The 14975-nt window shown below is 42.5% G+C and overlaps 1 protein-coding gene across 6 annotated transcripts in view; it reads right to left on the bottom strand.

Moving 5' to 3' along the window:
- Positions 1-14975, bottom strand: part of SLC44A5 (solute carrier family 44 member 5) — a 793737-nt gene that overhangs the window by 112072 nt on the left and 666690 nt on the right. For all 6 annotated transcript variants that reach the window (XM_078668567.1, XM_078668577.1, XM_078668593.1 and 3 more), the window contains one exon: positions 5319-5411. In XM_078668567.1, coding sequence (XP_078524693.1) covers positions 5319-5411 — 93 coding nt within the window. The remainder of the gene's footprint in view (positions 1-5318; positions 5412-14975) is intronic.

Here is a 14975-nt window from a genome sequence, read left to right as displayed (position 1 = left end):
ATAAAATTAAAAATCATTCCAGGTCCGGCTCATTCTTGTGGTGAAAAATTTCAATACTCTTGTTGAAACTGTTCCTGCAACATTATTGATGAAATACACTCAACCAACTAGACTGTTTAAAAGTATGTAATGAATTAACATCTATAAATCACAATATCATGAGCCAATATTGAAAATATTGCATAGGAGCTTTAGTATATATCAAAAAATTATAAGGTGAAATGGTTTTAGAGCACCTTATTCATGTAGAGATGAGAACTAATAAATGAAATATTTTTACTATTAATATCCAGATAATGTAGGGTTGCAAAGCTGATATTGACCATTATGATTATTTGATTGGTTAATGTTGATTATCAATGTCTTTAATATTCAATGGTTTACATTGACCAAAGAAATAGATTAGTGAATTGTGTTTAAAATGTCATGTGGTGTACAGCTCCGAGAATTACATTTTTTTAACCAATTCCCTCTCCAGCAACTATGATGAGGATTCTTATGTCCAAATGCAAGCTAGTTAGTTAGCTCTGTTTAAAAAGAAAGGATCTCATCTCAGTACAAAAACCTCAACTACCACCCGCTCCACGTATCTATTCACTAGAATGTATGCTATCATAGGCTGCTGAAAACCCAAGGTGAATGAGAGCAAAATTTCATTTATAAACCAATGACAGGCAATCCTGTCTGATGCTTGCCAAGATAGTGCAACATTGGGTTGGTTTGTCTAAGCCTGGATTTAGAGATGTACAGAAGTTTATTTTTTTAAGTGCTCTTAAAAGGCATCATCTTGCTGGCTACAGTGGACTAAATTGGAAATTACCAATTGTTCGAAAAACTGTTTGGATCAGCTTACATTTTCTTTTAATACATAAGGCAAAAAAATAAATGTTTCGGAGCGCTGATCATAGTTCAGTTGAAAAGTAAAGCATACAAGTAATAGACGGAAAAAAGTTATTGTTTACTACATACAACTATTTCGCAAGCCACACTCAACATTTCCTCTCTGATCATTGACTAAAAAGTAGTTGAAAGTATACGAAATAATGGTCCTGAAATTAGGGATACAGTGATGATTCTACATTGTTGAAAATGCTCCTCCAAATTTTGTAGATTGTTAAGTTAAGAAACATTTTAAAAGGTCTTTATAATGCTGGAAGATCAGTAATCAGGCATTATGAGTTAGCTAGTGTTGGTCATCTCCTGGTAAATTTAGAAAAGCTCTCTTGAGTTATTTGAAGTTTTCCTTAAGTGTTTGGCAATGTATTACATTGTAGCTCTTTTAACCGTTTTGTGGTGTCTCCTCCTACATTTCTTAAAACACAACTTGTCCATGTTTTCCTAAAAGAATTTGAGGATTCTATCAAATTCTATTCATCCGTCAATTTTATTTTGTACCATTTGTTTAATGTCTGCTGTTTTTATTTTTTTTAACTTTAATCTGAATAAGGCAATTATTTTAGTGTTGATGTGATGTTCAGGTTGATATTTCCAACTGAGTTTCAAAATCATCAGACTCCATATTTGCCTCTTTGGCTCTCCTGCAAGTTTTTCTTCAAAATAAAATTCCTCCTCTGCTCTCATGGTTTTGTATTGTTTGATAGCAGCATGATGTGGAGTCTGTCTGTTGTGAGGAGTAGGGCAGTAGAACATGCCTGAGAGGGGGACAGATTCAAGAGAATGGTCGGTCCATGAAAGTAATAGTACTGATATCTAAGTGGGGAAAAACTAGAAAACAAGCGGATTACTCTTTCAACCCTTTCCTGTAACAAATACTCCATTACTCACCTGGAAATCACAATATCACTCTTCCCCCAATAAATATATTTTCCTCTTATAAAGGGACTCTCTCTGTCTATAAACACTGAGCACTGTAAACTTTGTACATTCCATGCTAACAGTGGCATATACAAATGTGTAAAAAAGTGAATTTGTAAATTATACCACTCTGTAATACTGTTGTAATCTTGTTTCTATAATCTATGATACTTAGCATTTTGGGTTAGCCAACCTGGTCTGAGATTGAGATATAATGAGCTGTATTATGTATATTTCAATTATTGCCTCACTGTAACTCTTCAGCTGGAATTAAGCTTTTTTTTCTAACACACAGCATGGAAAAGTTAAAGGTCGGTGGAAGAATCAGTAGTTTGTCCCCCAGAGGCACTTCATGATGGCACCATGCTCAGTTATTTTGCACTCTGGGTAGTCCCAGAGCTACCCAAGGTTCTGGCATTCAATAAGATAACATTGGTCCATTATGTGCTTAAAACAATGTTTGTGAACTGGAGAGTGCTCATAAACAAAGGTGGAATAATAAACGTTAGATGAGGGGTTACAATTTGTAAAAAGCTTTTTAATAATAGAGACATATGATCCTCATTCAGTATTTTCATTGTATTGTTTAGAAGGCTTAAGTTGTTATCAAAGGAAATTCCTTTTTCCAAAGAGGTAGCCCTGACTGCACCCACATTTTGTGTTGTTATAATTACTGTGAAAATTGTATAGTGTCTGACTGCAAACTCACTTCTCATGAACAAGGAATTGACTACTTGGCCAAGTAGGGGACTCAAGAACATTTTGGAAGCGCAGTTATTGAATGTTCAAGAATCTCGACATATGTAGTTGAAGAAGCTCTATGAATCTGAAAACCTACACTCAGCTGAATATCTGATTCATATGCTTCATATATATGTATCATCAAAGTGAATAATGTGTAGTTAAGTACAGTAAATGTATATATACCTATAGATACTAACCTTCTTGGTATTTTGGGAGTCAATATTCTAGGTATGGTATCTTTGTAGCACTGTATCTAAAACAAAAATTTCTGCTTCTATAGTCCCTCTAAACCACAAACCAACTTACCACTAAGAGCCTAGTCACAAATCATATTTCGTAGAATCCTTAATAGTACCACACTAGTACTATTAATGTACTACAAATTGCTATTCAAGTACCTAAGCGCGGAGGTATTTGACTCCACCTCTCTTTTCTTTTATGCGCAGAAATTTGCACCCCACTGCAGAAATCTCCACACACAAGTAAGTATACATTTTAGCAGTGAATGTGGGAAGGACAGAGGGTGGTTCCTGGAAATTCGGAAGTACTTACTTCTAAAAAGGAGGAGTCAAGGGAAATGGAAAGAAGGGTTAAAGGAGGTTTAGGGATGGGTTTAGGAAGTGACATGCTCCCACCTACAAAAGATAAGCCTCTTCTTATTTGCACAATGACCGCCTTCAATCAGCATTTGTAGAGCTTGGCACTCTCCACCCTAGAAGTATCTGTGCGCTGGGGTGCGAGGAAACTTCTGCAAGAGGGAAGAAACGAACAGAAAAGGCAAAACAGAAGGCAGAAAAACAAACAGAAAAAGGCCAAACAGAGCAGAAGAGGGCAAAAGAGAGGGCAGAAAAACAAGCAGTAAAGGCCAAAGAGAGGGCAGAAAAATGAGCAGAAAAGGCAAAGCCAGAACAAGGCAAATAGAGGGCCGAAAATTAGCAGAAAAGGCAAAACAGAGCAAAAGAGGGCAAAACGAAAGGCAGAAAAATGAGCGGAAAACGGCAAAATGGAGGGCAGAAAAAGGCAAAACAGAGGATAGAAAAACAAGCAGAAAAGGCAAAACAGAGCAAGAAACGAGCAGAGGAGGCTTAAGCAGAGGGCAGCAGGTAGACAGGCAGTAGAGGGTAGCAGACTATGGACATGCTAGAAAGTAGAACAGGCTATGTAGCTTCTATTATGTAGGTCCTGGGCAGAGGGCTCGGAGCTGGGTGGTGGGAGGAGGGAAATGGCTGGAAGAGGGAAGAAATTAGCAGAAAAGGCAGAAAAACAAGCAGATAAAACCAAAACAGAGGTCAAAAAACGAGCAGAAATGCCAAAACAGAGCAGGAGAGGGCAAACAGAGAGCAGAAAAACGAGCAGGAAAGGCAAATGGAGAGCAGAGAAACGAGCAGGAAAGGCAAAACAGAGGGTAGAAAAACTAGCAGAAAAGGCAACACAGAGGGCAGAAAAATTAGCAGAAAAGGAAAACAGAGCAAGAAATTAGCAGAGGAGGCACAAACAGAGGGCAGCAGGTAGACAAACAGCAGTGGGTAGTGGACTGCAGGCAAGATAGACAGGAGAACTGTTGCAGGGGAAGCTGGCACAAGGAGCTGCTTATATAGTTACTACAGTCATAAAGGTCGCAAATCAGTTGTAAATCTATTCCAACTCTGAGCTGGAGTAAATCTAGCACCACTCATGACCACACAAAGGCATTGCAACGCCCTTCGGTATTAAATAATGGAGGTAGGATCTTAGGGGCATATGTACAACATAATGTCGGAGCGCGGAGCAGCCCCAAATTTGGCAGCGCAGTGCTCCGACACTTTCAAAATACAAGGATGCCCCATGTTTACTACAATACGGAGCACCCCTGGGTTTTCCCTAGCTCTTGTGCTAAGATTAGCTGCTGAGCGCCAACACAGGCACCCTTGCACCATAGTGCAAGGCTGCCTGCGTTGTAGGGAATGATTGTTTATCTGCAGGAAGGTGTCCCTTCCTGCACATAAACAATCTTTACTGGCTTTTTGCACTTTCTATGTATGCTACATTCTGCAGCACACAGAGAAAAAGCTAAAACTAGGAGAAATAAAAGCATGCCTCCTCATGTGCCATTCTAAAGCCTGCTCTTGCATGGCGTTCGTTTTTGGCACAGCCACAGACTTACACCTCCTTGTAAATCTGGGGCAGCGTTAAAAAGCAATGGGTGTTGTAGTGGAAAACGCACAGCAACACCCATTGCACACCCTTTTTACGCAGATACCTGCATGAAAGGGAAGCATATTTACAAAGCGGCACTAAGCCACAAAAATTGGATTAATGCCACTTTGTGAATATGGTGCAGGGCACACCGCCAATGGAGCGTAAAAAAAGTGACATACCGGTGGCGCTAGGGGCTTGAACATATGCCCCATAGAGAAAACACGCATGTGTAGATTCAGTCACATTTACGTTTAACTTTGTGAATAGGTCTCTATCATTTCACATCCTCAAATAAATTTTTCAGATGTTCAATGTCAGCAATTTCTTCCCAGCCTTCAAAACATCAGACATCACTTACATGCTTATGATGATCCATCTCCTTCCTTCCCATGAGGCCACACCATTGATTGTGTAGAGAAAATGTTGAATAAAATACACAAAGTTAAATACACTTACTTACCTTGTAGACAAATTCTATAATTTAAAAAGTCATTGTCTTACATAGAGAACACATATTTCATAAGTTAAAGCAGCAAATGTACTTTGTCTAAAGTTACCAAAGAAAGGTCCCAAAAGGATACACTGCTGTCACAGCCCAATAGGAAATACATATTGCAATGAGAATGAAGGTAATTATCGGGTAGAAAAGTGCAGACATGATGTATCCAATGGCCCTAAAAATAAAGGAAAATATGCGATTAGTGTTATGTTCAAAATCACATTGAAGCCTTTTTGGTTCTTTTGCTGCCTAGACATTTTAGCAGGTCTTTCCTCATTACCATTTATACTGTAACTTAAACAGCTTGCTCCAGGCTCATGATTTGCCAATTCAGAAGCCCTCATTTTGTTTCCTGGCTCTATTTCCAATGCTACCCTTGCTACTGGTGGGCGGGTCCCCGAACAGAAGGAAGGAGGCTAAAGATGACCAACAAAAGAGACCCTGTGGTAACTTGACTACTGATTTTTCCAGTGCCCCTCCTTTCAGACTAGTGGGACGATTGTAAATGACTTTCTTTTAGGGTATTTCTATTTTTAACATTTTTGGTAATAATATTGTAAACCTGACTGTCTATGGGTTGCCATTTGTGCACATATTGCCAATGCTTATCGTTATTTTTTGTGTTCTGTGTGAAAATATTAAGTTGCACATGATGTACAGAATTCTCTAACAGATAAATATACACTCACACTTGGATGCATCTTATGTTTTAGCTCTATAATACAAGAATGCACACATCTGAAACCTGAACAAGATAGAACAGCCAAGGGAAGGCCCCAAAAGAGGTCCAAGGAATAGGACTGACAAAAAATGACAGCAAAATCCCTAAATCGAGGTAACAAGATGATACATATAGGCGGTATGATCAATCAGTTATATATCAGCTGGGTCAGAACAAGATAAGGAGACAACAACATACTACCATATATTGATAATATCCTATTTAATCTAAGCACAAACAAACAGAAGAGTGTCAAGCCATTTCATATCTATAGTCTATCATTTTTTCCTGATCATAAGAAAAGATACAGGAAAAATAGCCAGAGAAAGGTCTAATAAGGCTGTGTGCCCTTTATTCCTTCTCTCACCAATGAGATTTAATACAATTAGATGAAGAATTAAACAAATATTATCTTTAAAAGTGAAAATCCAGGGTTTAAAACATATCTTGGTTTGCTTGACTGCAAGCCAAGTCTCTTAGCACTGCACCTTTACCTAATAATTCAGTGTTTTCCAGCAGGGCCTTACAAATACAAAGCATACAAAATTCCCCCTGGACCTTTAAGAACTGGAGTTCACAAGGTCGTCCTTTTCTTCTTTAAACAGAGAAAGTGCACTTTCTTGCATCCAGGGTGTCATGGAGCACCCCCACAATGACCCTACTAAGGTGGTAGTCATCCATCTTCTTTTACAGGAGGGATACAGTTCCTTCAGACAGTACTTCAGACAGATTGAAGGACAGCAATACTCCTCAGAAACTTGGGCCCCACAAAGAGTTGTGACTGTTTATAAATGCCTCGCCAGGAACAAACAGAATGTGGCCACACCAGAATCACTCTACTATTACTCACTAGCCTCCATGACCGAGGGACCGGCTCAAGAGCCCTCAGTGTTAACAACAGGGTTCATGATAATGACTGAGTCTCAGAAGACCCAGAGTATCTGTTAAGACCCAGTATTGTCTGCACTACAGGAAATGGGAGATACAGTCATAAATTCACTCAGGATGCAAGTCATGTAAGGAACCTGAAGGCTGCCAAATGTCCTTATTTCCAGGGGTTTTCCAGCTAGCACACATCCTACAGCATCCATTTCATCTGTAAAGGTATCCTTCTCAGTTATTGTGCAACATGAGATGCCCAGTTTCTTGGCTAAAAGGTAGGTCCAAGGAGAAGGAAAGGCCATGTTCTGAGACCTGTAACAGAAAGACCATCCTGAACAGGATAGACTTTTTGCTCAACCCATAAAGGAATGCGAGGTGGAAAACAGACTGCTCAGACAGAATCAAAATGTACCACTTCAAATGAAGAATAAGTTGAAGGCAGTTAGAGAACCAGACCCTGACCTCTCCATTTTCTCCTAAATGCCGGACAATGGTCGAGGTCAAGCACCCTATTGTGAAGTCATGATGTTTAGGGGAATCTCTATCCCATGTCTTATATTTAAAGTAATAGCTATTCCCACATTCCTGTGAAAGAAAAACCTAATAGGGAAAGTAGAACTTCTAGGATGGAAGAGAGATCCTAGTGCTCACACCTGTCGAGTAGCATTCCTATCACTCAGGGGAAACAACAAAATCCCTTTTGGACCTCTCAACAACCTTTGTTACCATAGACCATAATATCTTGCTTGAACAACTGTTCACCTGTACTCATGTAACAGGCAATGCATGTCCTAGTTTGTGTCCTTGTCGCTGGCCATTCCCATCAAGTGAAACTGGGAGAAGACCGCAAATATCCACTGAGGAGTTTCCGAAAGCTCTGCTCTGTCACCTTCACTCTTCAGCATTTGAATGGCCCCCCTCGCTGCCATCTTGAACTCCCATAAGACATGTTTTCACATATATGTGAATGTCACACTTCTCTAGCTTATGCTGGATGACAAACCCAGCCAACTCCTTAACTTGTCTCATTGCCTCATCCATGTCCACTAATGGATGGAGAATAATGGGTTATGACTCAATGATCAGTGCGGTAATATTATCCTATTTGGAATACTGTAACAACCATTACACGCGCTTTCTCCTAACATGATCACTGCTAATTTTTCATGACTCCAAACCATTGCTGTCTGCCTATTGCTCAGTCTGAAGAGGCAAGACAACATCACACCTGTCCTAAACTCCCCCCACTGGCTCTGAAATAAAAGAGATCAACCTTCAAGACTCTCTGCACATCACATAAGGCACTACACTGCCTTGCACACAACTACCTCAAAAAATATACAAGAAATTTGGTGGATGTCATTTACAGGTTTAGGATTGCACCCTGCGGTGCTCTTTGCCCTTGGATACAAGACAACTATGCCAAGTTCAGAAAACATCTAAAGACTCACCTATTCTCAACAGCTTTTGATTAATGTCACTTTCCGACCCCAAAGTTCATAACCGTGTTGATCTGATGCCTAAGACTTGCACTCCTCCCATCGGGCCTTGAATTTCAACCTTAAAGGTCTGGCCCTCAATGGACACTTACCTTGACAGATATCCCTACTAACCCATTCATACCTACTGCTGACTGATGGAGTTCTACTCACTACCTGGCTAACTGCCGTAAACCACTGATTTGAGACTCATAGCACTCTGAGATCATGGGAAAGTTTCCCGAGCCTTAGAGTTGATTGCATTCCTGTCAGAAGCATATAGAAATATTCAACACTCCCAGGGTCAAGTGTTGACACTCTGCCTAATCAAGTGCTCTGGGAACCACTCAGATCCTGATTGGAAATGTACCACCATGCCAATTAACCCCTCCCATGCTCATGATAAGCTCAGCTCGTCATGAGCCACGGTGGCCATGTGCTCATGACAAGCTCAGCTCGTCATAACGGTCAGAACGCTGGCACACGGGGCTAATTTCCCCGCTGTGCTGAACGTTCTGAAGAAACGGGTGTGGCCACGACGAGCTCAGCTCGTCATGAGCACACGGCCACCGTGGCTGAGCACCGGGGCGTTGTGCGCTCCCCCCAGCACAGCGGGGGAATTAGCCCCGCAGGCAAGTGGTTAAAGGGGCCCGAATTGCAGTGGGTCTCTGACCTGCCACAAAACAATAAGGCAAAGCCACAAGGAGGGGATACAACAGGGCCAAGCACACAACTCTAAGAGTGAGTTAACAGTTCAAAAAGCAACCAGGCAGCACACCACTTGGGAGGCCTTTGAGGTTGATATACATCCTTTGTCTGTTACTCTGCACATGGGTGCCATTTTAGAGTCTTGTGAGGCTCTAAAAATGTGCATAGTTTGGTATGGTATGCTACGTGGTATGGTATGGTATGGTATGCTACATTGTATGATATGGTATGGTATAGTATGTGGGTCATTGTATCACCCTTTTGACGGTTAGCATAGGGCTCAAGAGCCCTTATGGGGACCATCCACAAAAAAAATCCTTGTGTGCATGTGATGCAGAGCCTTTTGAAAGCAAACCACACTGATGGGTACAGCCTGATGCAGGGAATCTGAGGGCACCACATACAAGGCGGTCTCAACATCTCATGTATTCCTAAGGTTACATGGAGCACCTAGCACCTTTGAAAATGCTACTCTAGTTAAAGCACCCTAAAGAGATTCATAGTGCAAAAGCCCTGAAAGGCTCCTTGGGAATATCATGGAATAATACCTCAGGTAGCATATCAGGAGGAGCCCAATGACAGATATCAACAGGCACCTCATGATGTACACCATAAGAAAAGGGCCCCATGGACCGGCACAGATTAATGCCTTGATCCTGAATTCCAGTGTACAAAATATGGGTGTGCAAGACCATGTCTCCAATCACAAACAAAACAAAAACACAAAGAAAAACACTAACACTGGAGGAAATGACAGAATATGGAGGACGCCCAACATCCCAGAGTATATGCAAGAAGTGGAAAAAGAGAAATTCAGAAACCTCAAACTAGCACCAAACAACAAGGAGAGCTCATGAGAATCAAAAGACAAACTCTACAGGTGGTCAAATTCAGAGAGGGCTTGAACATTTAGAATCACTCAGGACCAGGGCCCAAATAACCATGTATAAACTAGCCATTCAAATTATTTAATACAGTTTGTGCAATGTAAAAATGATTTCTGCTTCATGGCCAGTTGTGTTGGCTTTCATATCTAGTTGGTTTCAAGAAGACGGACAAGATATAGGAGCACCAAGGGTGTTCAATCTTTAACACTGTTTGCGCACTCAATACGTGAAAAGCATGAACACATCAAATATCTTTTACTAGGCATATATGCACATAAGAAAACAGAATCAGTTCTGTACCATAAATTATAGTCTGTAAATACATTTAAGTGAGATGCAACACATAGAAATGTTTATCATTCAAAATAAAGGCCGGATTACAACTTTTGGCAGTGCGGGAGAGGGTGGCACGCCACACCGTGCCCTCACAACGCCAAGAGTCGCTGCCACCTAACCGCAAGATTGCAAGTAATTTGGAGACAGTGGTCCTGCTGCTGTGCTGTATAAAAGCTCAGTGTGAGCCTTAAACAGCACTGCCACGGGACTGCCAGTGCACGGTTCTGCATGAGAAGGAATGCACCATGTTGTTCATTCCTTCCCGTGCAGGAACTGGGGGTGCAAATCTACAGGGGAGCACAACATGTGCCCCCCTGCAGGCACCTCCGTGCCCAGGGGCAAGAGGGGGCCCTGTAGTGCCCCCTTTCATTCCTTACCGCCAGCAGTTACATGGAGGAAGAACCTCATTGGCAGTGAGGAAAGTTATAATATGCTTGGCGGTGACTACCACCGTCGTGCCCTTGCGATACTGGCGATCCTCAGACCGCCTGTCTCGTAATCAGGCCCAAGGACATTTAGCACCATGGGGTCTGGTGTATATCAGATAATGACAGTAGAGTTCATTTTGCTTCTCCCTGTTAGAATAACATGCCAAAGTCCTCAGTGCTGAATGCAAAGTCCAGCTAGAACAATCCCCTTCCTGATTGTGCATACATAGCTTTGCATGGGAAGTTAACCCCTTCCCTGCGCATAACGGAACCTCGCCGTCATGAGCCACGAGCGGCGTGTGCACATGACGGCGTGGTTCCGTCATGCTGCGGCCGCTCCACCCCACGCGGCACTGATTCCCCACCTGTGCGGGTGAATTAGTGAGTCGGCGGAGTCGTGACAGAACCACTCCATCATGAGCACAGCTCCCCCGTGACTCATGACGGTGTGGTTCCGTCATGGCATGGCGGAGCCGCGCTCACCCCCCACACCTCCCCAGCGCCGCAGCGGAATTAACACTGTGGCCAAGGGGTTAAGGAACATCTAGAGAGATGTCCATCCTTTGCGCTCTGGGCCCAGCAGAATTGGAAAAAACCCACTGAGGAGTAAGAAGGGCATAGCTTGACCACCTTCATCATAATATCTTACCTATCTGTACTTTCACTATCTTTTTTGCAGTAATCCCTTCCTAGCATTATCGTGATTGCCTCATTGCTTGCCCCCTGCTATTACGCCTGGTAAGCTACGCTAGAACCAACTTAGTCCATCACAACTCACGCTATTATAGCACTTGTATGCAAGGCTGCCATTTCACCCGTAGCACCCATGCAGTATCCATTGCTGCACCTTGAGATCATTGTTTCTTACCAATTTTCACCCAGCATGTGTACTGTATCAACACCTAGCACACGATGTCTGGATGGAAGAGATTGTACCACCTTTGTCTCTCACTAGCACTTTGTTACAGTCCATTTTTTCTAAAGTCTTTCTGATCTACTTATTTTTCTTTTGTTCCCTCTACCTTTCACTATTGTCTTTCAGGCTAAAATTCCCTCAGGCATGTCATTTCTACGTCCTGATGATGATCCCAATATTGTTTGTATGGGATCGAAACGTTGTTGAGCTTATATGCACCGTAAAAGCAATTGAATTCATTAGTGATGTGTAAAGGTGTCTCTACATATTGTTTGCTTGTTGCATTTATTTATACAAGTATCAAGCATTTTTTGTCTTGCATGAGCCTTTTTCTGAATTTGTAAATTTCTGTTCATTTGTGTCTTTGTTACATATGTTGCGTTGGACGCAGGATTGTGTCCCACTTTATTCTTGTGTTTTATGTGATTTGATACATTATTACATTTTCTATCCAGCTGGACAGCTTTAATATAGCACTGATTTCAGGCCTATATTCATTGTTTTCTATTTGAATCTCCCCTGTCAGGGACTATTTTGTAATTGTAACATACTACTACCCAAGGTCCCTGACCATTACAATTAGGTTCCCTTGTTACATAAACACATTGCCGATTAGCAGCAACCTTTGTCCCTAGTTATATCATCTGCAAATACCACTAAAGAGAAGCAAGCAAGACAGGGCAAATAAGACAGTCAAACTTTTTCAGTCCTTTGGCGCACAGGCAGGAGACCACTAAAGGGCTAAGGGCTCAGCTGTTGGCACAACAGCATGGCATCAGAGCTCCCCTGCAGTGCAACAACTATCTTTAACCCCTTTTGCACCCAATCCACAATTCCAGCACTCCTAACATCATTGTGAGGTCTAAAGATTTCTTTCATTTGAAGGGCAGCCACCCTTAATTGGAACAGCTTACCTTAGGACTTACACTCGGACCTGATAGTGATAGTCACAGCACACTGATTCAAAATTGCTACCCAGAACACCTCCTATGCGAGGAGGTCTTGCACTGAGGCCTCATTCTACCCTGCCTAATATGACAACCATCAAATACATTGTGAGGTGTTACAATATTGTGTAGTATTTAGACTGTGTCATGCTATGTAGTGTTTTACATGCTGCCCCCTCTCTCACTAGCATTCCTATTCCCTTTTTCTATGCACAAACACAGCTTACATAAATCCTATTAATGCTAGTTGACAGGTACCACATTCTTTGATGTATGTACAGACGTTCTGTTGAAATGCTATTCACATACAAATACTGGTTTGGACCTTTACATTACACCTTTTCACTCCGACAAACACACATATGCTCCTCTAGGCATGAAAAGTCATGTACTGACTTTGGAAAACAGTTGAACTCACTGGTATCATGCTTTACTTTACAACACAACACCATGTACTCACTAACTCTTCTATGTGATGTCACATTCATGTGAATGAGATGGCTGTTAAGCTGTCTATTCACAGAGCAACATTATTTTCATAAAAAGTTGTTTCCAGTGTTTTTCTGAATGGAGTATTGGCAATTGTCTCATTACCACAGCTTAACACTGTTGATACATTGATGTTGGGGTTCATTGCAATATTGTCAAACTAGAAAAGGCACATCCCAACCAATTTGCATCATATTTCAAAAGAATTTCTAATTGGCAGGGAGAGTGACTGGAAGACACTCCCCACATGGTGCAGGCCAAACCGCGCTCGGGCAAGTATTTATGAAGATGCATTTCATCACACAACTCTTAACCCTCTCTTCTCATTGCGAGGGATCAGTGGGAGAAACTGAAAAACATCAACCAGCAATCTTCATCCTTCTTTATCTATTGGTAGAATTATAGAGATCTGGCCTCAGTCATCTGTTGGCAGCCATACAGAGAGCTGGCCACAGAGTGCAGCTGATCAACTTAAGAGATTGACTAAGCAAGACAAGCTAAGATCTCTTCATTACTCCCAAGCCGCAGCCAGCAAGTATGATCGGTTTCTTGTTAACTTGCATTCATCCTTCGTCCTGTGGTGTTCTTCTGGGCTCTGTTGTATATGTGTATATTTGTAGTATTTTTATAGCACAAACCGAGCAAAAGGGAGCGAAGAGCTGTGCACAGTCAAAGACAAGCAGCGATGAGTGCTAAGAGACGTAACTGGTTTATGAGCTGGTATTACTTCTGTACCACTTGCACAAAGGTGTGTTGCAACTGGACCAGAGATTCAAGTTGTTACCACTTAGAGCTTTTTCTGCAGCAGCAAATTCATTTCAGCGAGGCGTCATGAGAGGCTGTCTGGCCTTGTGGACCCCGTTCTACTATAGCTTTTAGCCTTGCCCTGGTGGAGGAATCTGAGCTAAAAAAAATTTACTAACTTCGAACACAGGAATATTCACCAGATGAATGCAACAATAGTATCCGGCCAGGGAGGGTCCTTCCTTGGTCGTGAATTTTGAATTTCTTCAACTTGGAACTTTCCCACCAAAAGTCAATGGCTTCCCCATGATCTCATCTAACAGCTGTTCGCCCTCATGAAGCCCTTCTTGGCCACAGCCTGCTGCCTGCCTTACCGAGGGTTTTTGTCTCCCATTTCAGAGACTTAGGGGCCGATTCCGATGTCGGACGGACCTAGGTCCGACATCGGTCAGGAGCAGTAACCCACCGACCTGCTGTTGTGGGTTACGGCCCTGCTAATACGATGCGACCGAACAGGGTTCGGTCGTATTCGTATAGTTCACAATGCAGGCATGCATTCCGAGCAGAATGCATGCCTTCATTGAGTAAAGCAGGGGTGCAGTTCATCCCTTCACCCTGTGGCCGGCACCCCAATGTGCCTGCCACCGAGTGCACGGATCCACAGAGGGGCACTATAGGTGCCCCCAGGCTGCCATTCAGCAGTCTTGCACCCATGGGGGCCCTGCTGGGGCCCGCAAAGACAGTTTTCTACTGCCTTTTTGTGCCGGACAGACCGGCACGAAAAGGCAGTGAAAAACTGCCATCGTACTCCCTCGGTCGTAAAGAGGCAACCGGGGGAGTGCTGGAGGATTTCCGGATGGCACACGGGCTCTCCGAGCCCGTCGTAGGCTATCCGAAAATCCGAGTCGGATTCCATTCTGACCGAGCCCATCGGAATGGCTCGGTTGGAATGGAATCCAGTCGGGACAGAGCCGGAGCCCTTCCGACCCGAATCGGAATCGGCCCCTAAGTTGGAAGGTATCAGACCTGCCATCCATTGAGATTTTCCTTAAATCAAGCAAAGGTCCCCGTCAATGGGAAACAGATGACCGTAGTTGCTGCTTAATGCTTTATGGCACAATTTTAATTAAACAATTAATATCCCCTGTTACCCTTATTGGCTTTTCGTCATTTTGGGGTTTTGTTTTGTTCATAAACTATTAG

Source organism: Lissotriton helveticus, chromosome 1_2, assembly GCF_964261635.1.
Source record: "Lissotriton helveticus chromosome 1_2, aLisHel1.1, whole genome shotgun sequence".
Taxonomy (NCBI): domain Eukaryota; kingdom Metazoa; phylum Chordata; class Amphibia; order Caudata; family Salamandridae; genus Lissotriton; species Lissotriton helveticus.
This window is presented reverse-complemented; position numbering and strand designations above follow the sequence as displayed.